The sequence below is a fragment of the Megascapheus bottae genome, chromosome 2, assembly GCF_031878675.1.
Source record: "Megascapheus bottae isolate mThoBot1 chromosome 2, mThoBot2.hap1, whole genome shotgun sequence".
NCBI lineage: Eukaryota > Metazoa > Chordata > Mammalia > Rodentia > Geomyidae > Megascapheus > Megascapheus bottae.
Genome location: NC_143510.1, coordinates 44,555,170 through 44,580,926, shown reverse-complemented (window position 1 = coordinate 44,580,926; position 25,757 = coordinate 44,555,170). Strand labels below are relative to the sequence as shown.

The following is a 25,757-nucleotide window of genomic DNA, read 5'->3' as shown; positions in this document are numbered from 1 at the left end:
CTTAGAAATTTTTTTTAAAAAGCACTTCATTACTGTTTAGTAGGTTGGATTTTTGAGATTTTTTTCTAGGAAACTGAAACCTAGAGAAGTTAACTGGTATTCAGTACTTTTATCATTTGTGCTTTAGTATAGTACATAGTATTGACTGTTGACTAGAAAAGTTCTTTTCCTAAAGCATTTTGTCTAATAGCTTATTAGGAAGGCTTTCAAGTGAAAAAATCGTATGTAAACAAAACAACCAAATTCGTTTGGGACACAGAAATCACTGTGTAACTAAAGCATAGCAATTCTGTGTTGAGCTGAACAAAAATGATTGTTCCCAAGAATAGAGCTGTATACCTACCTAGCACTGTTATTCTTGCCTTCTTAAGGAATTTTAAAAATCATTGTACAGATTTGTCTTATTTACATATGTACTATATGGAGCTTTGGCCAAGTTGTAAAAATAAAATTTAAAAATTTTAATTTTACAATTCCTGTGTTTATATTACACAGTTCATTTGACATAGAGAAGCTCTCAGTTCCATGTTAAGTGGAATCATGTGATCTGTTGAGTGGTTCCCTGCCCTTAATTTTGTGAAAAATAAACCTTTCCAAAAGCGAACAATGCCACAAAACACCATTAAAATTTTAGAAGTTGGGATCAAAACAAACTTATGGCAATCCTCTGAAGCCAAAAAGGACACATAATGTGCTCAGATGATAAAGTAAAAAAATTGAGATTTTTTTGAAAAGGAGGCATGTCTTTTTAGTGGGTGGCAGTGAAGGAAGAAATGAGTGAAGCATCAGAATAGCTCTGTACTCTATGCGTCCTGAACTTGTACAGGTTTTCCTCACTGGGGATCTTCTTGGAACCATTTGTCCACAAATATCAGGATCTACAATGTCATCATTTCAATATACATTAAAGACTGTAGCAGTAAGTTGTTGAAACTCGGCTGCCCCCAGTGTCCAGTCACTTTTGTTACACTTGTAATGTGAGGTATCGATACTAGCGTTATACAAGCAGCCAATATACTGTAGCTTAAAAGGAAATTATAGGGCCAGAAGTTTGGCCTAGTGGTAGAGTGCTTGTATAGCATGCACGAAGACCCGGGTTCAATTTCTTGGTACCACATATATAGAAAAAGCTGGAAGTGGTGCTATGGCTCCACTGGTAGAGTTTTAGTCTTGAGAAAGCCCAAAGACAGTATTTAGGCCCTGAGTTCAAGCCCCAGGAGTGGCCAAAAAAAAAAAAAAAAGGAAATCATACTTCTATTCATTATTAGGAAGTACTCTGTTACCAGCTGGATTACAAATATAAAGACTAAAAATGCTGTGATATCATTATAGAAGGAAATAGTCTCAAATTTTTTCTTAAATCCCCTTCATATTATTTTTTCATTGTGTGTGTGCATGGAGCTTGAACTCGGCCCAAATACTATCCATGGACTCTCAAGCCTAGAGCTCTACCACTTGAGCCACTGCACCACTTCCGGCTTTTTATTTTTTTTGTGTGTCGGGGGGGTGGTTCATGGGGCTTGAACTCTGGGTCTGGGCACTGTCCTTGAGCTAGTGCTCTACTACTTGAGCCACAGCATCACTTCCATTCTGGCTTTTTTTTTTCTTCCTTGTATGTGGTAACTGAGGAATCAACCTGGATCTTTGTGCATGCTAGGCAAGCACTCTACCATTAGGCCAACTCCCGGCCCCGTTTCTTTGTTTTTGAGATAAAGCCTTTCAATTTTCTTAGGTGGACTAGAATTCACAACAATCATTTTGCTTTTACATGGGCTAGGAGCATAGCCTAGTGGTAGAGTGCTTGCCTAGCATGCATGAAGTCCTAGGTTGGATTCCTCTGTACCATATACTCAGAAAAAGCCAGAAGTGGCGTTGTAGCTCGAGTGTCAGAGTGCTAGCCTTGAGCAAAAGTCCAAGGACAGTGCCCAGGCCCTGAGTTTCAGCCCCAGGACTGGCAAAAAGCAAAAAACAATCATTTTGCTTTTCCTCCTGTATGCAAGAATTACTGGCATGTGCCACTACACACAGCAGGTGAATAGGCCTTACAAGTATTTACTATGATTTATTTTGGGGAAAATCAGTAGATCCTTTTGGGAGCAAGCATGGTTGAAGTCTTGAAAGATTTCATTTTCACTCTAGACTTTTTCCAAAGTTTTGATGAGGTAACAATGCCAGTATCTGCTTATTGTGGACCATACAAGAAATTTGTGAATTAAGATAACTAATAAGAGGCTTGGTGGATGCCGGGGCCTACCGGCAGCAAATTGGGGTTCCTGAAATAGGGGGCAGGGACTAGAAAAATTAGAAGAGAGACACATCGGGTCCGGGAGGTCTGCAGCTCAGGCAAAAACTGCCGCGCCCATTTATTCTCAACTCAAAGTTTATATCCCTTCTTGAGACCAGGGCACTGCCAGGTGTTACATCCAGATGGTTAATCAGGGAACTGTTGGGGGTTACATTCATATGGTAAATCTCAGATCAATTGAACAGGAGAAGGCCAAAAAACAATAAGACAATCAAGCAATTATCTGATGCAAGTCAAAGTACAGTTTGATTCCACTTTTGCTCCAGACATATCCCCCATTTTTATTTTAAAAGAAACACAAGTGCAATTTCTATTCTTTCCATTATCTCTAATATCTCTAATTATCCTGTCTCACTTTCCAAAAATGACTGGTCCCTTCATCTAAAGGGGATTGATGGGCGGAGATTCAGCTTCTGTGACTTCTTCAAGCTGACTCAAGGGCGTTGTCTCTGTGCTTGACCAGGGACCTTAAGAAGCCTAGCCTGTTTTATCAGGGATTGCAAGGATTAGATATCAGGAATAATAATTTGCTCCAAACTGGAGATCATATTTAACATTTAACAACTGCACAAACCATCTTTGGCTACAATAGTGTAGTTTACATAGCACCCATTTGCAAAGGCCTTTTCTTGATTGTCTGGGGAACTAAATTTCTGCAACCTTAACAATGCTTCAGTTGTCAGATCTAAACGGATTAATAGAGACACAAGCCTCAGATCCACAAACTTTTCCTGAATTTGTGGCTGGTGTCAAAAATAAATAAATAAATAAAAATTTCGCTCAATTAGGGCTTTAAACTACCCACTATCACAGAAGATTGACAAGTTCCTGCCCAGTTATGAAAGGCACGGGCATTAATAAGGCATGCTTACAAACTATTCTATGACCTCCCGGCTCTGATTAATTTGATCGGCCAAGCACAAGTGACTAAGATCTGACACCATCTCTGCCATCCAAGCAGAGGCTTTCTGCATCGTGTCCCAGTAGAGTTTCTCCACACAGGGATAAATGTCCCATTGGCAATTCACTTGCTTAGTTGCTGGACTTGAACTCAGGGCCTGGGCACTGTCCCTCAGCTCTCCAGCTCAAGGCTAGCACCCTGCCACTTTTGAGTCCCAAACTCAGGGCCTGAGTGCCGCACCTCAGCTCTGCAGCTCAAGGCTTGCACTCTGCCACTGTGAGTCCTGAGCTTGGTGCTTGAGTGCTGTCCCCCAGCTGTTCAGCTCAGAGCTAGCACTCTGCGGCTTCGAGCTCCACAGCAACTCTGCCTTAATAGCATTCTGCTGCCAGATTTTTTGGAATTCCTCCTCTATAAACCTCGGGCATGCCTCCTCGACAAACTGTAGGAAGCTCTGAAGCACCCCTTTTTCCACCCACGTTCCGTGGGCTTCAAGTAGGTCTGTTAAGATCGGTAGATATAACCTATGGCTATTAACTTGACCCATAATTTTTACTCCTGACTATACACTCTCTTAAGATCCTCTCTTAATAGTCCTACGATGTGTTACTCACCATAGCGGGGTCCTCCACCATCGTCCCAGATTTTCAGGGTCCCTGTTCGGGCGCCAGATGCCGGGGCCTACCGGCAGCAAATTGGGGTTCCTGAAATAGGGGGCAGGGACTGGAAAAATTAGAAGAGAGACAAACACATCGGGTCCGGGAGGTCTGCAGCTCAGGCAAAAACTGCCGCGCCCATTTATTCTCAACTCAAAGTTTATATCCCTTCTTGAGACCAGGGCACTGCCAGGTGTTACATCCAGATGGTTAATCAGGGAACTGTTGGGGGTTACATTCATATGGTAAATCTCAGATCAATTGAACAGGAGAAGGCCAAAAAACAATAAGACAATCAAGCAATTATCTGATGCAAATCAAAGTACAGTTTGATTCCACTTTTGCTCCCGACAGGTGGGAATGAAAATCAAGCGTTCTAATAAGTAAAGATATTGATAAAAACTGTTATTAGAATTTATCTCCTTTCCCTTTTAAAATTTTGGTTTTTTTTTTTTTTTTAGATTTAAGTAGTTGTATAAAGGAGTTGCCACTTAAAGCAGCATATGAATACATTATATCTTCATCGATGTCAGCTCTTCAGCATTCCTACCCCTTCTTCCCCTACTTACTCCCTTCTTGCAGTCTTCTTAATTTTGTAGGCTATCCATTGGATTCTCCCTCCCCCCCTCTTTTTGTGGGTTATGGGGCATGAACTCGGCCTGGGTGCTGTCCCTGAGCTCTTCAGCTCAAGGCTACCGCCCTACCCTTGAGCCAAGCCCCACTTCCCATTTTCTAGAGGTTAATTGGAGATAAGAGTCTCAGGTCCTTTTGTGCCTGGGCTGGCTTTGAACCTTGATCCTCAGATTTCAGTGTCCTGTGTAGCTAGGATTACAGGTGTAAGCCACAATGCCTGGCTCCATTGGGTTCTTGACTGCATTTTCCCCTTTTCCACTTTATTTGTCTACCCTTTTCCCCTTGACCCCATCCCACTCCTTTGCAGTACCTGCTTCCTGGTATTTTATTTTGCTGAACTTTGATTTTGCCTTTCTAAGAAATTGCACTATTGGAATTCTCTCTGGAATCAATACATTTGTATACACTTGCATACCATCCAGCATATTTACTTACAAGTTTGTAAGCTAAATCTTGCTTCCATATATAAAGGAAAATATGCATCCTTTGTCTCTCTGGGCCTTACTTACTTCACTAAACATAACTTTTTCTAGGTCTTTGCATTTCTTTTATAAATATTACAGTGTCTTTCTAATGTATGAGTAAAATTCCACTGTATATATATATATATATATACATATATATATATATACACTACATTTTCTTGATGCATTTATATCCATCGTGGGACATTTGTGCTGATTCCATTCCTTGGCTATGGTGAATAGTGCTGCAGTAGATATGGTTGTGCTGGTGGCTTTACAGTATTATGGTTTATAGTCTTGGGTGAGAGTGCAGAGATACAATTGCTGGATCATAGGGTAGTTCTATGTTTTATTTATTTATTTTTATTTGTCATTGGTTTTGAACTCTGGGCCTAGGCACTGTCTCTGAGGTCTAGCTCAAGACTAGTGCTTACCACTTAGAGCTACAGCACTACTTCTGGTTTTCTGGTGGTTAATTGGAGATAAAAGTCTCATGAACTTTTGTACCCAAGCTGGCTTTGAACTATGATCCTCAGATCTCAGCCTCCTGAGCAGCTAAAATTATAGGTGTGAGCTACCAGTGCCCAGCTTTATGTTTTCATTTTTGAGGGCGCTTCACACTGCTTTCCAGAGTAATTGAACAAGTTTATGTTTGCGCACACACACACACACACACACACACACACACACACACACACCCTGAATAGCAAAAACAATCCTTAGTAGGCAAAATAATTTTGCAGGAATAACAATACCAAACTTCAAACTCTATTACAGAGCCATAGTAATGAAAACAGCTTGGTACTGGCACAAAGACAGGCCTGAACACCAATGGAATAGAATAAAAGACCCAGAAATAAATCCACAGACCTACAGCCATTTATTATTTCATAAGGGGTCAAAAATGTAGCCTGGAAGAAAAATAGTCTCTTCAACAAATGATGCTGGTGAAGCTGGATTTCCACATAAGGAGCAGAAATTAGCTTTGTATGTATCATCTTGCACTAGCATCAACTCAAAATGGATCAAAGATTCAATGTAAGGCCTGCAATTATAAAACTATTACAGGGACGATGAGAGGAAGCATTATAGCTCCTGGACACAAGTGGAAACTTTCTGAATAAAGATGTAAAAGCACAGCAAATCAAAGAAAGACTTGATAAATGGGATGTCTTCTTCGACTACAAAGTATCTGTATGGCAAAGGACATAGCCCACAGGCTAAAAAGACAGCTTACAAGTCTGGGAGAATATTTTTGTCAGTTGCTTATTAGACAATGCCTAATACCCAGAATATACAGAAAAATTTAAACCTTCAAAAAACCAACAGCCCAATTAATAAATAGGATAATGTGCTAAGATTTTTACTACTTAGAAGAAGTAAAAATGGCAATAGACATATGAAGAAACGTTCAGCTTCTCCAGCCCTAAAGGAAATGCAAATCAAAACAACATTGAGATTTCATCTCACCCCACTTAGAATAGCCAGTATCAAGAGAACAAGTAACATGCTGGTGAGGATGTGGCCAAAAGGGCCCCCTGAATACACTGCTGGTAGCGATGCAAACTTGTTTTTACCCTTCCTTCTTGTCTTCTGTCTTGGAACTTGAACTTGGAGCCTTGGGCACTGGCACTGATTTTTTTTCTCAAGGCTAGCATTTTACCACTTGACCCACAGCTTAGCTTCCCTTCCACCTTTTTGATGGTTAACTGGAGGTGAGTCTTACGAACTTTCCAGCCCAGGTTGGATTTGAACCTTGATCCCCAGGTCTTTGCTCCCTGAGGAGTAGCTAGGATTATAGATGTGAGATACTAGTGCCTTGCTTCCTTTATCTTTCTTAATGTGGTAGTATTCATGGAAATCTCTAGTTAAATTCTTTATATTTAATGAAAACAAGTCATAAGCAATTGAGCCAACAATATTGCTCTAATAGAAAACTATTTCCAGGGGCCAGGAATTTGGCCTAGTGGTAGAGTGCTTGCCTAGCATGCACAAAGACCTGGGTTTAATTCCTCGGTACTGCATACATAGAAATGGTGTTGTGGCTCAAGTGGCAGAGTGTTAGCCTTGAGGAAAGCCCAAGCCCTGAGTTCAAGCTCGAGGACTAGCCAAAAAAAACCTATTTCCAGCCAATGCCAGTGGCTCACACTTATAATCTTGGAGGCTGAGATGCTAGGTTTCTGGTGTAAAGCCAGCCTAGGCAGGAAAGTCTGTGAGACTTAGTTTCCGTTAACTATCAAGCAGCCAGAAATGGAACCATGGTAGAGCATGCTTGCCTTGAGCCAAAAAGCTCATGAACAGCACTTAGTACTGACACCAACAACAATAATTAAAATTCCACCAATACTATTAGTTTATTCTCCATCGGACTAGTACTTACTTGAAAGTGGAATAGGCTGATGGTCTCATACTTTCCCCAGTTGGCTTCTATTGAGATGAGAGGTAGGGTAGTACCTGTCTTTTAGGTATTGCTGGAAAATAAATATGAAATATATTTTACTGATGATTATATATACTACATTTTGTTACAGGTTAAGTTTGTATGAGGTAGCAAATATTGTTAACATAATTTTTTTTTTTTTTAAAACCAGTCCTGAGTCTTGAACTCAGGGCCTTGAGCACTGTCCTTGGGCTTTCCTCAAGGCTAGTGCTCTACCACTTGAGGCACAACACCACTTCTGGCTTTTTCTATGTATGTGGTACAGAAAACTTGAACCCAGGTCTTTATGAGTGCTAGGCAAGCACTCTACCACTAGGCCAAACTCTCGGCCCTAATGTGATTTTTTTTTTTAGATTGTATTTTATTGTCTGGATGGTGTATAGAGGGTTACAGTTACATTCGTCAAGTAGTGGGTGCATTGCCTCTCGAACACTGATACCTCTTCTCATGTTTTTGTCCCTGTTTCTCTCTCCCTACCTCATCCCATCATCTTGTTTCCTTCCCCCTTCCCTTCCCTATTTCAAATAAATAAGTGTATATACAATATACTAGGTAACTAAGTCAAATACAATAACATGAGATTAACCATAAGGGGAAAGAAAACAGAAAAGAAATAGGTGCACATAGTACCTTGAGAACAAACAAGAAATAGGTGCACATAGTACCTTGAGAACAACAATCACAAAATACACCTCTTATTTCCATATCTTAGAGTTCATTTTGTTTAGTCTCATCCTGTATGCCTAACGTGATTTTTCATAATCAGTCCTTGAGCAGAAGTTTCTTCTATTGTGTCTTTTTATATTTTCTTTGTTTCTGTGGTTTAATAAGATGAAATTAGCTTTTTTGGGGAAAAATGATATGAAGTAGAAAAGTTGTTTTAGCTTTCTCTTCTAATAGGTAAAAATTAAGACAGAGTAAGCAAATCTTTTTTTTAATTTTATACAGGAAAATCTTCAGACAGCAAAACAGGAGGACAGAAAAATGCAACAATAAAGATAGATAAGGTTTGTTGAAAGTATTTTTTTTCTTAGATAAGAATACTGTGGTTATTGCTTCAGATTTATAAAAGTATATTTTGTAACTATTAGATACCTATTAAGGAAGTATGTTTATTTTCTGTTTCACAAACTGCTTTTTATATTTCTAGCCTCGAAGATCAAATCAGTGTACAAGTCATTGCTTCAGGAATGTTTTCTCAGATATGTTATCTTCCAATAGTCACACTGGAGATTCTTTTACGTGTAGAGCTTACTGGTTAGTACTTTCTACTTTTCATTTATGCTGCGTATATTTGATGTTTTAATCATAATTTACTTTTTGTAGAAATTTATAATATGGTTTCAGTAAAAATTATGGAAACTTGGAAAACAGACTAGTTCTCTCACTGAAAAGGCCTGTTATGTGTCTCCATTATTCAGTACTTACCTGTACTAATGGGCTTTGTTTTATTATTAAAAGTTGTTCAGGGCAGGTTTGGTAGCTCAATTACAAGTTTAGCTTGTCAGAAAGCGGAGCTGGCATGGTGGTTCACTCCTGTAATCCTGGCAGCTACTCAGGAGGCTGAGATCTGAGGATCAATGTTCAAAGCCAGCCAGGGCACAAGACACTTATCTCCAATTAACCTCTAAAAAATAGGAAGTGGGGCTTGGCTCATGGGTAGGGCAGTAGCCTTGAGCTGAAGAGCTAAGGGTTAGCACCTAGGCAGAGTTCAAGCCTCATGACCCACAAAAAGAAAAACAAAAGTATAAATTGGGAAAATAGAGACTTTGAAGGAAGTATAAATAGGCAGATCATAATCCTGGCTGACCCTGGCTAAAAGGAGATGACTGTCTAAAAAATAATGAAAATAAAAAGTACAGGTAGTATAGCTCAAGTGATGAGCATAAAAGTTTAAATTTACATCATCATGTAAGTAAGCTAGTTATTAAATGATGTGGCTTGTGCTTAATAAAGTATGATCCTTTGGGGAGCAAATTTGCGAATTTAAGCACCCTATTTCAATCTTTAGTGACTTTTGCATGAATATGAAGGATAGACATATTTGTGTTGAATTTGAAGATTAAAGATCTTAAAAATCACATAGTTGAACCAATGAAGATAGAATAGATTGTATAATTTGTATGATTTAGTTTTAGTTTGGCATAGTACCTAAGAAACAGTTATATCATTTGCTTTTTTTAAAACCATTCCTGGGGGCTTGAACTCAGGGCATGAACACTGTCCTTGGACTTTCTCAAGGCCAGAGCTCTACCACTTGAGCCAAAGTACCACTTCCAGCCTTTTCTGTGTACATGGTACCAAGGAATTGAACCTGTCTTCATGCATGCCAGGCAAACTCTGTACCACTAGACCAAACTCGCTTTTTGAGAAGCTGAAATACTGACATTTTTGGTTTTAGTAATGCATACCCACCTTATATTTTTTTGTTACCTTATACCTAGTTTAAAACGGGAAACTATGTAGATTTCTTTTAGTAGCACAGTTCCTAGTCATAATTGAGTATTAAAAATTATATCAGTTAAAGTTGGATACCGGTGGCTCACACCTGTAATTCTAGCTACTCAGGAGGCTGAGATCTGAGGATCCTGGTTTAAAGCCAGCCCAGGCACAAAAGTCCATGACACTCTTTATCTCCAGTTCATCTATAGACAACCGGAAGTAGCTCAAGTGGTAAAGCACTAGCCTTGAGCTGAAGAGCTCAGGGACAATGCCCAGGTCCAGAGTTCAAGCCCCATGACTGACCAAGAACAAAGCAACAAAAAAATTATGTCTTAAACCAGATATAGTAAAGTACATCTAGTTTTTAGCATTTCAGAGACTGAGGCAGAAAGATAGCAAGCTCTAGGCCAGCCTGAGCTGTGTACACAGTGATGCCATTTCTTAGAAAAACAGTTGGAGCTGGAGAGACATGTCAAGTGATAGGAAGCAAGCAAACTCAGTAAGGTACTGAGTTTAAGTCACAGTATATACATAAGAAAAAAACAAAGGATAGAAACTCAACTATTATTTTCGGGATTCAATTAAACAATTTTGATTTCTGTTGTGAAAATTCTTTTATTTTAAAGATGGGATTATGTTAAATTTAAATAGGAAAAAAAATTATAAATGTAATCCATAGTGCTAGGTATGAAAATAGCTGCATTTCTTGATATATCCTTGTTATGGTAAATGTCAATTATTGAAATTCTGATGAAATTATAAATTTATCTTTTAGTACAGAATTTATAGAAGTCAGTGAAATCAGTGCATTGATTACACAGAAGAGACAAGAACTAGAACTGTCGTGGTTTCCTGATACATTACCTGGAATTGGAAGGTAAACGAAGTGTTTGCATGTTAGGATAAAAGCAGGATATCATTGTACTTAAGTAAAATGGTACTTTATTTGATATCATCCCAAGGAATTTTTCTGTAAATGAACCTTCAATGTTCAAATGCCTAATGAAGATTATAATTTTGTAGGATCATTTGGCAAGTAAAAAATTATTTAATAAGCATATTGTTTACATTATAGATTCACTGTTAGTAACAGCATTCAGACTTGTCTGTCATCTTTTCACTTTTCCCCATTGCAGTTTTACCTATATGCTGTCTGCTGAAGCATTGTCTCTATTTCCATTCTGAAACATACTCTACAAAGTAGCTCTTTAATCAAGTGCCTGCTCTGCTTTGGCATTCACAACTTTCTGCAATACAGTCCTTCCCTTCTTAGTTAAGTGCTGAAGCCACTAGCACAGTTTCAGGTACATTTACACATTGTTTTTCCATTTTTCTCCTACTTAAGAATCTCACCTGATATTTAATGAAATAGTGTTTTATTGGGAGATCTAAATTGATCATATAAAAGAGAGCTTGAGAAATGGATTGGGTTTGAATATAGGAAATTTGGGAGTTCTTGTCCATGGAGACCCTTAGAACTTTGAAGAGCCATCCTCAGATCTAAGAATATAATGTAATATAGCAATAAAATATAATATAGCAATAAAAAATTAGTTTGATACTTAGCCATGTGCTGGTGGCTCATGTCTATAATCCTAGCTACTCAAGAGGTTGAGACCTACAGATCACATTTTAAGACCATCCTATCCAGAAAATTTTTGGAGATTGTGTTTGATAGATCGCCAGCCATAACCAAGGAAGCTGCTTAAGTCAGCCCTGAGTTTAGACCCCACATAATGGAGAGAGGGGGGAAAAAGTTCACTGCTTGTCTTGGAATGTGGGAGGGAGAAAGATAATATAAAGGAATATGAGAAAGCTTTCTGTTCTGTTTCTTAACGGTGTGTAGGTTACATAAACACCACACAACTCTGCACTTAAAAATCTGTGTTTTTATGTTGGGTTATACATTGAAATTGATTTTTTTAGAGTAGCAAGGAAAGCTAAAATAAAATCTTGACAGAATAATAAATTATTTGAAATGGGAAAACATCTATAATTTTCTTTATTTCTTTTTTTTTCTTCAGTTTACCAGGAATGCATGCTTTTTAAAGGATTTTTTCCCCCCTTTGTAGTCAGTTAGTACACACCTTCAAGTATTCTGCAATTTATCTTTATTTTCAGAGTTGATTTTGTACCTTGGAATGTGGAAACAGAAGTCCTTCCTCTCATCTCTTCTATGTTGCCAAGAAGTATTTTTCCAACAAATGCTACATCATTAGAAAATTTCGGTAAAGTTTGTAACAATACTTTTCTATTTTAAAAGTGAAATGTAACTTTTAGTTGTGAAGTATTGATCTAGAAGAACTGTGAAATAAGTTATTGTAACTTTTTAAAAAATAATTAGACAGTGACATAAATTATTACAACTAGTATATACATATACAATACTATTAATAGTCATATACTGAATTCTATACTGAATACCCTTCATACTGTTGATAGTAGTTATTTACTTGTAGCTTGACTCTCACAGTATTTTGTTTTTTGTTTCGCTGCATTACACTTGTTATACTAAACTGAACGATAATGAAACTTACCAAAAACTTGATGTTTGTCCCAACATTGTCAGGTACTTCTTGCAAAGGTTATACATTAGCACATACCCAAGAAGGAGATGAAAAAAAGCAAACATCTGGATCATCAAACACTAGAGGATCCAGACGAAAACCTACAACCACAACTCCTACAAGAAGATCTACACGTAACACAAGAGCTGAAACTGTCAGTGAGTCTCAGAAATCCCCAGTGTCAAGTAATTCTGGATGGGATGCTCCAGATATTCCTTCAGAAAGTGTTTCCTCTCCAGTTGAGTCAGAAAAGCAAAAAAGACAGGCTCCAAAACGCAAGTCCGTTAGGAGAGGAAGAAAACCACCTTTATTGAGAAAGAAACTTCGGAGGTCTGTTCCTTCCTCTGAAAAAACATCTTCTAGTGATTCAGTAGAGGAAGAAATAACGGAATCTGACACACCACCTGTATTAGAGAAAGAGCAACAATCAGGTGTAGAAAGTAGTAATGTTTGTTCCTTGCAAACAGATGTAGAAACCCAGTTGTCTGATTGTTTGAAAAGTTGCAGTGAACAAATAGGACAAAATGAGGACCATGCTGAGAATCATGATTCAGAGAAAAAATTAGAATCTCCAGATTCAGAATCCTGTAATCAAGATACGCCTGTGCGTGTCAGAGAGGAGGGGGGAATTGAAAAAGTTGAGAATACAGGTATAGAGGCTAAAGTTTTAGGTTTAGAAAATGAGATTTCTCAAGATACTTTTGAAAAACAAAGTGATGCATTAGAAAATCATGACCAGGTTTCTGGATCTCCAGAATCAGAGGTGAAGGCAGTTACATGTGCAGATGATCCTCCAGATGATTTGCCTCCATGTTCAGGATCTGAAACTGAAGTATATCAAACTGTATCTAGTCCCCCAGATGGAATTCCTGACAGTGCAGAGCCAGTGATCAGTGAAGAAAAACCAGTGGATAATATCACAGTAGAAATTCTTGATCCTAAGGTTTCTGCAGTGAAAGCAGAAGAGATTGTAGAGAGCCCAAAGTTAGACTCTTCGGAGAGTGAAATTACACATTCAGTGGATAAAAAATCTATTGAAAGCTCAGATATTCAGTTACTTGGGAATGTTGAAACTGAAAATTCAGAAATAACTGCCATCTGCAATACTTCAGAAAATGAAAACATAAGTAGTAGCCAAGGCTCTGAAAGTAGACATGATTCCCAATTGGACAAATCTTTAAAAGACAAGACTGACTCTCCAGTTGAGCATCCTAAATCTGTAGAGTTGCTTCAGGGACCCATTGAGCAGGCAGAGATGCATTTCAGTGAGGACAATAATGAAATGATACCTATGGAGTGTGATTCATTTTGCAGTGACCAAAATGAATCTGAAATTGAATCATCTGTAAATACTGATTCTAAACAATTGAGTGAAGATTCTATGACACACAGTTCTGAAACTAATAAGGCATCAGATTCTGATCCTACAAAAATAAAGGTTGAAACAATATCTCAGCCATCTGAAAGCCCAGTAGAGCCCACAGATAAAGCCAAAAAACCTCGTACCCGAAAGTCTAGATTTCATTCTCCATCTACTACTTGGTCTCCCAACAAAGACGCTACCCAAGAAAAGAAGAGATCTCAGTCTCCATCTCCTAAGAGAGAAACTGAAAAAGAAAGCAAGAAGTCTGAATCACCATCTCCTAAGAAAGAATCTGCTAGGGGTCGGAGAAAATCTCGTTCTCAGTCTCCAAAAAAAGACATGGCAAGAGAAAAAAGGCGTACTCAGTCAAGATCTCCAAAAAGAGATAGTACTAGGGAAAGTAAAAGATCTGAATCACCATCCCCAAGAAGAGATACTTCTAGAGAGAACCAGAGATCTCAGTCAAGAATGAAAGATTCCTCCAAAGAGAAGTCTAGGTCCCGGAGCAGAGAAAGAGAAAGTGATAGAGATGGACAGAGGAGAGATCGAGATCGAGAAAGGAGAACCAGGAGATGGTCTAGGTCCAGATCTCGTTCTAGATCGCCAACGAGATCGAGACCAAAAAGTAAAAGTTCATTTAGCAGAAATGAAAGAGACAATTACTCACCTCGGTGGAAGGAAAGATGGACAAATGATGGTTGGAGGTGCCCACGAGGAAGTGAATGGTACAGAAAGAATGACATGGAGAAACAGAGTGAAAGTACAAGAAAAGAAAAGAATGATGTCAGTCTAGACACTGATGATGCAAATTCTGCTGACAAATGTAGAAATGATTGTCCCAGTTGGGTAACAGAAAAAATAAATTCTGGGCCTGATCCAAGGACCAGAAACCCAGAAAAGGTACAAGATTCCCACTGGGAAGAAAACAGAAATGAAAATTCAGGGAATTCTTGGAATAAAAACTTTGGTTCAAGTTGGGTATCTAATCGTGGTAGAGGCAACCGAGGTAGAGGCATGTACAGAGGTAGTTTTGCCTATACAGATCAGAATGAAAACAGATGGCAGAACCGAAAACCGCTCTCAGGTAATTCAAATAGTTCAGGGAATGATTCTTTCAAGTATATGGAACAGCAACCCTACAAGAGGAAAAATGAGCAAGAGTCCTCCTTTGACACACCAGCAGATAGATCAGGATGGACATCTGCATCTAGTTGGGCTGTGAGAAAGAATTTGCCCATGGATGTACAAAACTATTACTCACGGCGAGGGAGGAGTTCCTCAGGTTCACAGTCTGGATGGATGAGACAGGAAGAAGAAGCAACTGAACAGGGTAATGTATGCTCTATTTACTAACACTGTTTTACTTCAAGAGGGATTATAAATTAATACCTTATTGAGATCCTTATTTGAAATTTTTTAATGTGAAACTGGACCTTCCATTTACAAAGTCACTCTACACAAATACATCTATGCATACACATGTGCTATTTGGTACAAAAGAATTTGGAATGTTTATCAGTGGGATTTAACTTTTATTTCATTTATTTCAGATAAATATTTGTATTTTACTGGTGATTTTCTCATACAATCAGTCACTGATAATTATCTTTCCTTGGTTTTTCTTATTAAAAACATTCCATGAGGACAGGGGACAGGCTATTGAAGATTGGCCTTGTTATTTATTAATCAGTTAAATTTTGTGAAATTTTTTCCCCCCCAGTCCTGGCTTGAACTCAGGGCCTGAGCACTGTCCTTGGGCTTTTTCAAGGCTAGAGCTCTACCACTTGAGACATAGCACCACTTCTAGTTTTTCTATGTATGTGGTACCAAGGAATTGAACCTGAGTCTTCATGAGTAATAGGCAAGCACTCTACCACTAGGCCAAACTCCTGGCCCCGTGTGAAATCTTTTTCAAACTAGTAGTTTCTTAAACTGGTTCTTTGCTAATGATATATGTTATAGTGTGAGTTTATTTAAAATAATTCTGAATGTTTTCTTATGGTTAGAAAATTATTGTACATTTTATAGAAATGAGAAGACTTAAACAAAATGGAGGTTTGGTGTACTGGGTTTGTTGGTATTTCACTACAACTATTGGTGGTAGCTTGCTTTCTGTTAGAGATTTATAATGTGATTTTTTTTTTCTTTCGATAGATTCTAACATAAAAGACCAAACAAATCAACAAGTTGACAGTTCTCAGCTGCCTATAAATATGATGCCACCACAAATGAACATAATTCCACAACAAATGAATGCACAACACCAGCCAATGAATATCTTTCCATATCCAATGGGTGTTCATGCTCCTTTGATGAACATCCAGCGTAGTCCATTCAACATGCATCCTCAGCTACCCTTGCATCTCCACACAGGAATGCCTCTTATGCAGATGGCTGCTCCTACCAGTGTAACTCAGGGACCACCCCCGCCTCCCCCACCCCCACCCCCTTCCCAACAAGTCAGCTACATTGCTTCACATCCAGATGGAAACCAATCACAGGTATGTTTTTAGTAATTCAAGTTTAATCACAGTTGTTATAAACACTTAAGCTGTTAGGGACAGATGTTCTAAAAATGCTTTTTTTCATTCAGAAATAGCTGTTGATTATATTTACCATAAATTCCTCCTGATCCAGTTTATTATACTTGTTTTGGCCTCCATTTCTGACTCCCAAATAACGCAAGGTTGTTAGATCCAATCAGTTGTATTCTTTTTTTTTTCTGCCCTTCATACTAAATTATGAGTAAAACTAGAAATAAATGAAGTACTCTTAAATCCACCTTCCTTATTATTATTATTATTTTAACCTTTGTGACAAGATAGTGGGAATTAATTATTCATTACTATGATAAAAGTTTTATATTGTCCTGTTTAGATAAATGCTAGAGATAAATGTTTATTATCCAATATTGTGTTGATTTTTCAGGATTTTTTTTTTTTTGCCAGTCCTGGGCTTGAGCTCAGGGCCTGAGCACTGTCCTTGGACTTTTTCAAGGCTAGAGCTCTACCACTTGAGCCTCAGCACCACTTCCGGCCTTTTTCCTATATATGTGGTACCGAGGAATTGAACCCAGGTCTTCGTGAATGCTAGGCAAGCACTCTACCACTAGGCCAAACTCCCGGCCGATTTTCATGAATTTTTGTGCTAAAAAGAAATGCCTCTGTGAGACAGAAAGTTAGTATAATAGGCAGTGGTGTTGCTTATTGTTTTGTGCCTGCCTTTCAGAAACTAGGATCCTGACAATAAGACCATTGGAGCCATAGGGGAATGATAGTGTGGAATGTGGGCTCCTGTGCTTCTGCTGTCTTGTCAGCTTCCTTGTCAGCACTTGATGGCCTGTCTTCATTTGCTCCAATATTTAAAATGAAGACAATGTTAATACTCTTAAAGAGCTTCCTAGGAAAGATTCCATTCTTTGAATACTGTTCAGATATGAGAACAGTGCAATGCATGGATAATAATTTGAGTCTTCATGGATCTGGCATATGTCTGCAATCCTAGCTACTCAGGAGGTTCTGTTCTGACTTTTTTTTTTTTTTGCAAAAAAGTCACCTTGATCTTTGACTTTTTTTAATACAAATATGTTAATTAAAAAATAAAATCTTTTATGTACTTGAATTAGGCATTTCTTTTAAGAACTAAGGTTGAATTGTATTTCTCCTAATATAATGCATAATATATGATTAAGACTTACAATATGCACAAGTAATTCATTAACTGATGATAACTCTTTAAAACAGGGTATTCCTAGTGGTTCTCATGTAAGTAATAACATGAGTACACCAGTCTTGTCTGCTCCGACAGCAGCCCCAGGAAGTATGGAAACAGTTCAGGGACCAAGTTCTGGTAATACTCCGTCATCAAGTCACAGCAAAGCCTCTAATGCTGCTGTAAAATTGGCAGAAAGCAAAGTAAGTGTAACAGTGGAAGCCAGCGCAGATAGCTCGAAGACAGACAAGGCAAGTTCAAGGTTGAGAGCAACCTGTATGTGATAATTCTGTATGTGATAAAGATGAAAACAAAAGTCTGCATTTTATTGTATGAGTGGTGTAGGGAATGCATTTTGAGTCTTAAAATCCAATATTATTTGAAAGGTTCTATCTAGATTTTTTTAATACTTGGTGAACTGCTAGTAAGATTATATAATTAATTTTTTAAAAATGTTCAATATATGTGTTAGTAAATAATTGTGTTTGTCTTTGTGGAGAGTTCCATGTAATAATGGAAGTCTGTAGTTTTTCAGTTTTGTATTATTAAAAGATATTTCTTGAAACTATGTGGTTGGCACATAATAATTACATGTTTTCTTTTTACCAGAAATTGCAAATCCAAGAAAAAGCTGCCCAGGAGGTAAAATTAGCTATTAAGCCTTTTTACCAAAACAAAGATATCACCAAGGAAGAATATAAAGAAATTGTACGGAAAGCAGTAGATAAAGTAAGTTACAACTTTAGTGGAGTTATGTGCATGTTATTTTAACCTATTTCTATTCTCGTAAAAGAATGCTTGAGTTTACTTAATAAAAGCTATCTCTTACTAATTCTTGTCTCCTTTTTACCTTTTAATTAATTTCATGTGAAATCTGCAAAATGAAAATAAGTCTGTTGTCTGGTTTGCATAATCCTGTAAGCATGAAAAAAAAGTTTTCCCCCTTTTTCTTTAGGTTTGTCATAGTAAGAGTGGAGAAGTAAATTCTGCTAAAGTGGCAAATCTGGTTAAAGCCTATGTAGACAAATACAAATATTCACGGAAGGGGAGCCAAAAGAAAACTCTGGACGAGTCCATGTCTACTGAAAAAAACATAGGATGAAATGGGGAGAGCTGTAAAGGACATTTTCAAGATACCTGCCAAGTGCAATTCGACGTATACCCTTACCTGAGAATCATAACTGTGACTGAAATCTGGTTTTGATAAACATATTTTTTTTAATGTAGGATATACTGTTTTGTTCTAAATAAATATAGTTCTGCACTGCAATTTCTTTAACCTCTCCCCTCAAATAAATTAAATTCAAGGGAAAATAAAGGGTTTAATGGAATGTGCATTTTTACTAGGATTGTGTTATAGTGTGGATACTGGAAGATGTACAGCTTTTTTATTGAAATCATGGAGTGCATAAATTAGAAACTTCTAAGAGTACTGGTTTTGGAAGACATACATATATATACACATATATATGTATATATATTTACATTTATTCTGTCAAGTGTAATCTATGAATTTCTTCCTTTAATTATAGAAAGTTAAATAATGTATTACCATTAAAATATTTCTAATATTAATAGACAGTACCAATTTCAGGGTTCCTAGTGTGTATTTTTAAAGTACATATCTGAAATAAATAACTTAGAAAACAGATCACAATACTAAAGTTTAGTGTTCACATCTTTGAGCCCCTCTTCCTGTTGTATTACCAAATAAAACTTCTGCTGCTTGGTTTTCTCCGTGCCTTTTCTTCTCCAATTGAGATGAAGCAGTTTGATTTGCTAGATTATAATTTTGGCAGTTCAAAATTTGTTGCATTTATAGAAGACTCACTTTGAAAATTTTTGTTCATAATTAAGTTCTTTCAAAATATTTTGTACCCATCAGAGATGATAAGTTATTTGTGTACCTGTTAGGTAACTGCTAGTAGTGAGGACCCTTACTTACCCTTCATTGGAACCAAGGTAGAATTTCAAGACTCATTTCACTGGCTTCAAGTTATTGTTCATCTGTCTAATCACTGATGGAATTTTATACACATTTGAGATGTCTTCAGATCCTTTATAATGAACAGAATTAGTGGTTATCAAGCATGTCACAGAATTATAGATATTAAAATTTACACTTGGTAAAAGGAGAGGAAAATTAATGGAGTTTCTTTTAGGCTTTCAAAGACTAGGATTTTTGAAAAATATGTTAATCTTTATGAAAGGTTAAGTTTAGGACCATTATTTTAATTGATGTTTCTGGAAAGAAAAATGAATTCTTTCACGATAACTATCCTTCATTTCAATAATAGTTTTCAATAGTAATTGGAAAGACATTAAGGTGGCTATATTATTTGATCCCAGGTAAATACATGCCTCAGTGAGACAGACCCTTCTGCTAGCTAAACTGTTTTTTGAAAGAGCAGTATGCTTGTCTGAAGTAAAGATGAGTAGTTTTTGCGTATATTTTCCTGGTGCTAGCTCTGATAGGCAAAATATTTTGAAATGTTGCATCCATCTGTGGTGATTGGGCTAGTTGGTTAATAAGCTATATTAGGTAATGACTATAATCCTAACAATTATTTTCAAATCATTTTTGATCTTCATTCTATACTTCTGGGCATTTGTATATGGTATTTTACTTAAAGTTTAAAGTATGTTTAGATTATTATGGGGAGTGAAGGTTAGAATTCTGTTTATTGGTTTGGAAGTTTGTTTCTTCTAAGACATTAAGATTGCCTTTCAGGTTGTTTCACATCAGAACTTCAGAAAAAACAGTGGTGTGAACTGGCAGCCTTTGAGTTAGGGGTAGGTAGTTTATTAAATGCTTGAAAATTTGATGGCAAATTGCTATTTCTAGGCTGACCAGTGTGTGTTTTTCCTTCATTTTTCTTCAGAGACATTTGAGTATGGGGTAACATTTGAAAATTGTCTATATTAGTTAGCTTTTGCAAATAAACTTTGGAGTTTTGAAAAAATAGTAGGTGGCATTTTGAGGAGTTGAAGGCTCATATCTTTGGCTCTCTAGAATTTCCACCAGTCTTAAAAATGGCAAGTTTATTGTATTCTATATCTGGGCTGCATTTAGCTCATGAAAAATATTAATTTGATTATAAAACGACCTTTTTTTGAAGAATAAGTTCATGCTTTGTTTTTTTTTAATCCATTGATTTACATTCCTCATTCTTGTTTATTTTACAGAAATTTGCATTGATTTTTGCATGTATCCAAACTTAAAAGCAGTTTAGAAAAGGCTATAAACCCTGTGCTCATTTTCTTCAAAGTTCAGTATTGATTTGATCTCTGGAACCTTGAGCCCAGTAGCCACATTGGCTGATGTTCAGGCTTTAGAAATGCCTAGTGTTTTGAGACAACAGCAGGTACCCATTACGTCAGTGTTCCAAGACTCCTATGATGGTTGCCATGCTGGTCATTACCACATTTTCTCCACTACATTTTCCTTAAATGCCCCCATGTGTACTGCTTGAATGTTCCATCCAAGAACGCAGCTTCAGAAGCACAGCCCTTTCCCCAGGGTCTGAGACATTGTAGTCTGAGGTTGGATGGAGTGCTGGCTACTGAAATAATACTCTGAAGCATATGTAGTGTGTAATATTTTCTAATAAATTTCTTTATTAAACAAAGTAATGTCTTTAATATTTTATTAAGTTTCCTGGGAAATGATGACTTTTGCATCATTATAACACTTGACAGACATGGTGATGTTTTTCTTGATCCCATACCACAAGCCTAGCCATCAGGTCATGTTACCACTCCCTAAAGATGGTTATGAACATTTTCCCCAAGCACCTGATCATTGTAGGAAGTTAGAAAAGGCTATCAGAAGAGGAGTTGAAAACAAGCAGAATCATTTGTGGTCATACTAGAAGTGACAACCTTTAATACTGGCCATTGGCCTTGTCCTTAACTTTCTAGTTACTTAATACTGGACTAAAAATATCGTATGTTCACAAAAGATACAGCAAGACTTTTTTTTTCTCTTTTTGGTCAGTTGTAGGGCTTGAACTCGGCCTAGGCAGTGTCTCTGAGCTCTTCAGTCCAAAGCTAGAGCTCTACCACTTGAGCCACTGTGTCTGGTTTTCTGGAGGTTAATTGAAGATGAGAGTCTCATGGACTTTTGTGCCCAGGCTGGCTTGGAATTGTGGTCCTCAGATCTCAGCCTCCTGAGTAACTAGGATAATGGGCATGAGCCACTAACAATCTGGCTACAATTCTTTTTTTTTAAGTTGTGGGAAGATAGAATTCATAGATCTTTGTCCCAGCATGTAATTAAACTCTGTAAATTGTTCTGTATGTTTAAGCCTTGGAAAAGTTAAAGATACGTAGTATCAGTATTCACACACAGTGGCTAGATTCTGCTCCTTTTATGATGTCATTTAAGTGAGGTGTAGGTTTTAGTTCCTAGAAACTGGTGCAGAGAACTATACCTTCAATTTTGGTGTACTAGATCACCTTGAATTTTAATATACACACATGATAGCTTGGGTAAATGCTGCCAATTTGAAAAGACTATTAATTTATTTGTTCCTTTGCTTGTAGTCTGTCTTTAGTCTGCCTTAAAAATTGATGCTGAGTTAGTTGTCCTTGGGCAGTTCATGCCTGTAATCCTACCTACTTACTAAAAAGCTGAGATCTGAGGACAGATTCAAAGACAGTCCAGGTAAGAACATGAGAGGAGTCAGGAGTTTGGCCTAGTGGTAGAGTGTTTGCCTAGCATGTGTGAATACCTGGGTTTGATTCTTTGGTACTACGTATATAGAAAAGGCCAGAATTGGTGCTGTGGCTCAAATGGTAGAGCTTTAGTCTTGAGAAAGCCCAAGGACAGTGCCTAGGCCCTGAGTTCAAGCCCCAAGATTGGCAAAAAAAAAAAACAAAAACAAAAAACAAAAACCAAGAAGTCCATGAGAGACTTTTCTCCAGCTAACCAAAAAAAAAGCCAGAAGTGGACCTGTGGCTCAAGTGGTAGAGTACTTTCCTTGAGCAAAAAAACTCAGGAAGATTAGCTTTGATCATACGATCTTTGTTAATGTTTTGGAATCTTTTGTATTCCTCATGAGCATTGTTAGGATTGTGTTCTAAAGAATAGTACAGTAGTAGCCTATTACAGTTAGTCTGAAGCATGTATTATGTAGTACCTCAATATATAAACCCAAATTACAGTAATTACTGTAGGAAAATAGAGATGCATTAAGGATTACCTGGAAACATGAAATCTCTAGTCTTGAAACCATCTTTAATGGACTTGTTTCCTCTTCTCACCTGGTTTCCTTTCTTTCCAGGCTTCCCATGCAGTGAAGTCGGCTCTTGAGCACTACGAGTTTCAGTGTAATTATGGATTCTTCTATACCCTGCAGTGCTTTAGCTTCCAGATGTCTTAACAGTGAAGGAAAATTGATCAAGATAGGGAGTGTGAAGTGAGAAAAGGAGAGCTGGAGAGCTGGATCCCCCTCTAGCTTCCCAGGCTGAGCTGTGCTGGGCTGTGTCTGGAGGTGGGGTGGGGGAGTGTCGTGTGGCCTCATGCATGTGTTCTGGATGGGCACCAACTAGTTTTATGCCCTGAAAACCCTGACACTTTCCCCAATCACCAGCTTGCCCATGCTGAGCAGTAGAGAGGGTGGGTGTCTAGCCTTAGTGGGTTGGTTAATGCTTTAAGGCTCTTGGGGAACCTGAGCTCCAGTCCTTACCTGTGGAGTGGACTAGCCCTCCCCTGCAGAGCTGCTGCAGTGGCTAAGTGAAGTGTAGATGGAATATCCCCAGGTTCAGGACTCCTTTTCTTAGTTAACTTGGACAAAGAGGAAATGAAATAGATTCAGTGGCTTGCCTTCCAGCTGCATATTCAGGATGATTTAGAGGACTTCACATGAGGCTATGTGCAGAGCCACTGCTGGTCCATCTCCATGATGGGGTATTCAGATCATAGCCAAGCGTCAAATCACTTCGTAACTGCTTTAGATCCCTGTAGGTCACCACTGTGTGGTTAGAGGAACATAATGAGCTCATCGTTTGTATTAAAATCATTTGAATTCTCTGCTTGCAGAAGCAACAACAGCACCTGAAACACATATGCACACATGCATGTCTTTTTTTTTTTCTGGTCATGGGACTTGAACTCTGAGTCTAGGCGCTGTCACTGAGCTCTTCAGCTCTTCCACTTGAGCCACAGTGCCACTTCTGATTTTCTGGTGGTTAATTGGAGATAAGAGTCTCATGGACTTTTATGCCCAGGGACTAGTTTTGAACTACGATCCTCATATCTTGGTCTTTCGAGTAGCTAGGATTAGAGGTGTGTGCCACCAGTGTTTGGCACAAGCTTTTTTTTTTTTTTTTTCTTGTCCTATCAGGGTGCCAGTATCACAGCTTGAACGCCTAGCCTTGAGTTTATGCTTGGCTTTCTTGCTCAGCTGGTGCCCTACCACTTGAACCAAGACTCCAGCCTAACTTTTTGCTTGTTAATTGGAGGTGGAGTCTTATGAATTTTGCTTCTTGGTCTGGTTTCAAAACTTGATCCTCTGGATCTCAGCCTTCTGAGTAGTTAGGATTATATGCATGAGCCACTGGCCCACTAACTCTGTAGGAACCCAGCTACTGGAATATGTGTGCTTAATTGAATTTGTCTTGTGTCTTTCAGGGCTGTGTGGGGGGTTAGTGAGCAGATAGGTGGACTCTTAGCCTAGCTTGCAAGGCAAGTTACACTTCCAGCCCTGTTTGCTTTAGGTATATTTGGGGGGGGGGGCAGTCCTGGGGCTTGAACTCAGGGCCTGAGCACTGTCCTTGGGCTTTCTCAAGGCTAGCATTGTACAATCTGAACCACAGCACCACTTCCAGCTGTCCCCCCCCCTCCCCCCGCTGTGTATGTGGTACCAAGAAATGGAACCTGGGTCTTTGTGCATGCTAGGCAAGCACTCTACCACTAGACCAAACGCCCCACCCCTGCTTTAGTGTAAGTAGGGTTTTGTAGCTTTTGACAGGGACGACTAGAGGCCTGATCCTCCTCCCTCCACCTCTTTAAGTATTTGGATTAGAGTAGGTGCCCCCCATACAGCTCAACAGGTTTTTATTCATTTCTTGCCCGAAGGAATTGGGGTGTTGGAAGTTAGCACTGTGCCATTGCTTTTTATTTTTCCCCCGAGTCTCATCCACCAGTCTTTCCTGTAGTAGCCAATTGCATGTCCTCAGCTTCTGCAAATACAGTCTCAGTTACAGTTGCTAACAGTGCTGAATATTGCCTCCATGCCGACAGCTTGCTGTTTCCCTCCTCTGCCTAACCCTGGAAGGGAAACTTATTAATTATACAACTGGAAAAAAAGGATGCAAATATTTCCCAGGATCACTCTGAAGTGCCAGAACCAGACTTGATGGGAGGTTGATTCCAGAGCCTGTGCTAATTCGTCTCTAGAAACAATCATCTTTGTGTGTGCTGGTACTGGGACTTGAACTCAGTCTGGGTGCTGTCACTTAGCTTTTATACTTAACATGGATACTCTACCACTTAAGCTACATACACCGCCATTTCTTTTTACTTTGGGGACAAAAGTCTCAGATTTTCCTGTCAGGACTGGCTTTGAACTTCAATCCTTAGATCTCAGCCTTCTGAGTAGCTAGGATTACACCAGCATCTGTGTAATACCTGAATTTTTAAAATTTCCATTCCCTCATCACCTGAAGCTCTTATAACCAGCCAGTCAAATGCCACACCTTCTCTAGTTTCCTAGTTTGTCTTTCCAGAGTTCTATAATGAGTTTTTTACTTCAGCTAACATTAAATGCTTGCTCTGAGCATTTAATGTAAAGCATTTCAGGTACCGCATTGTCAACAAGCTTTGTAGAACTCTTGAACAGACCAACCATGTCTGGCCTCATATCTACCATTCTTTATCCCTTTCCTTGTTAGTCTTGTCCCAACAGGCAAAAGAAGAGCAACTTATGAATATGGAAAAGCCATACTGACAAGTAATTATGCATGGCATAAAAAGTGCTTTTGATTTGAACTAGAAGTAAATGTATGCAACAGATGTGCCATGTCCATATGAAAATGGCCATTTTGTGCATATCTAAAAATGTGCGTTCTGTATTCAATTTTGTCTGCTTCAAGGTATCTTATTCCCATTGCTTTTCTTTAAATCCTACTAATTTGTTACCTAAAGATGCAAGTTAGATTTCCAACTTAAAATCGCTGGTTCTAGGCAGCCACCTTGTAAGGTTGAATTGGTTGAAGGGTCAGTCTGGTCCAGTGTCTTTCACGATTTGAATCATTCAAATCAATCCCAACAGGC

The 25,757-nt window shown here is 38.3% G+C and overlaps 1 protein-coding gene across 2 annotated transcripts in view; it reads left to right on the top strand.

Moving 5' to 3' along the window:
* The window catches only part of Scaf11 (SR-related CTD associated factor 11), a 66,912-nt gene extending 47,698 nt beyond the window's left edge, over positions 1-19,214 (top strand). The window contains exons 7-15 of one of the 2 annotated variants that reach the window (XM_090324547.1): positions 8,345-8,403; positions 8,547-8,653; positions 10,614-10,715; positions 11,960-12,066; positions 12,408-15,098; positions 15,923-16,269; positions 17,512-17,682; positions 18,089-18,208; positions 18,435-19,214. In XM_090324547.1, coding sequence (XP_090180673.1) covers positions 8,345-8,403; positions 8,547-8,653; positions 10,614-10,715; positions 11,960-12,066; positions 12,408-15,098; positions 15,923-16,269; positions 17,512-17,682; positions 18,089-18,208; positions 18,435-18,581 — 3,851 coding nt within the window. In that variant the 3' untranslated portion in view covers positions 18,582-19,214. Of the gene's footprint in view, positions 1-8,344; positions 8,404-8,546; positions 8,654-10,613; positions 10,716-11,959; positions 12,067-12,407; positions 15,099-15,922; positions 16,270-17,511; positions 17,731-18,088; positions 18,209-18,434 lie in introns of both variants that reach the window. The other variant, XM_090324538.1, reaches the window with a different exon arrangement.
* The last annotated feature ends 6,543 nt before the right edge of the window (positions 19,215-25,757 follow it).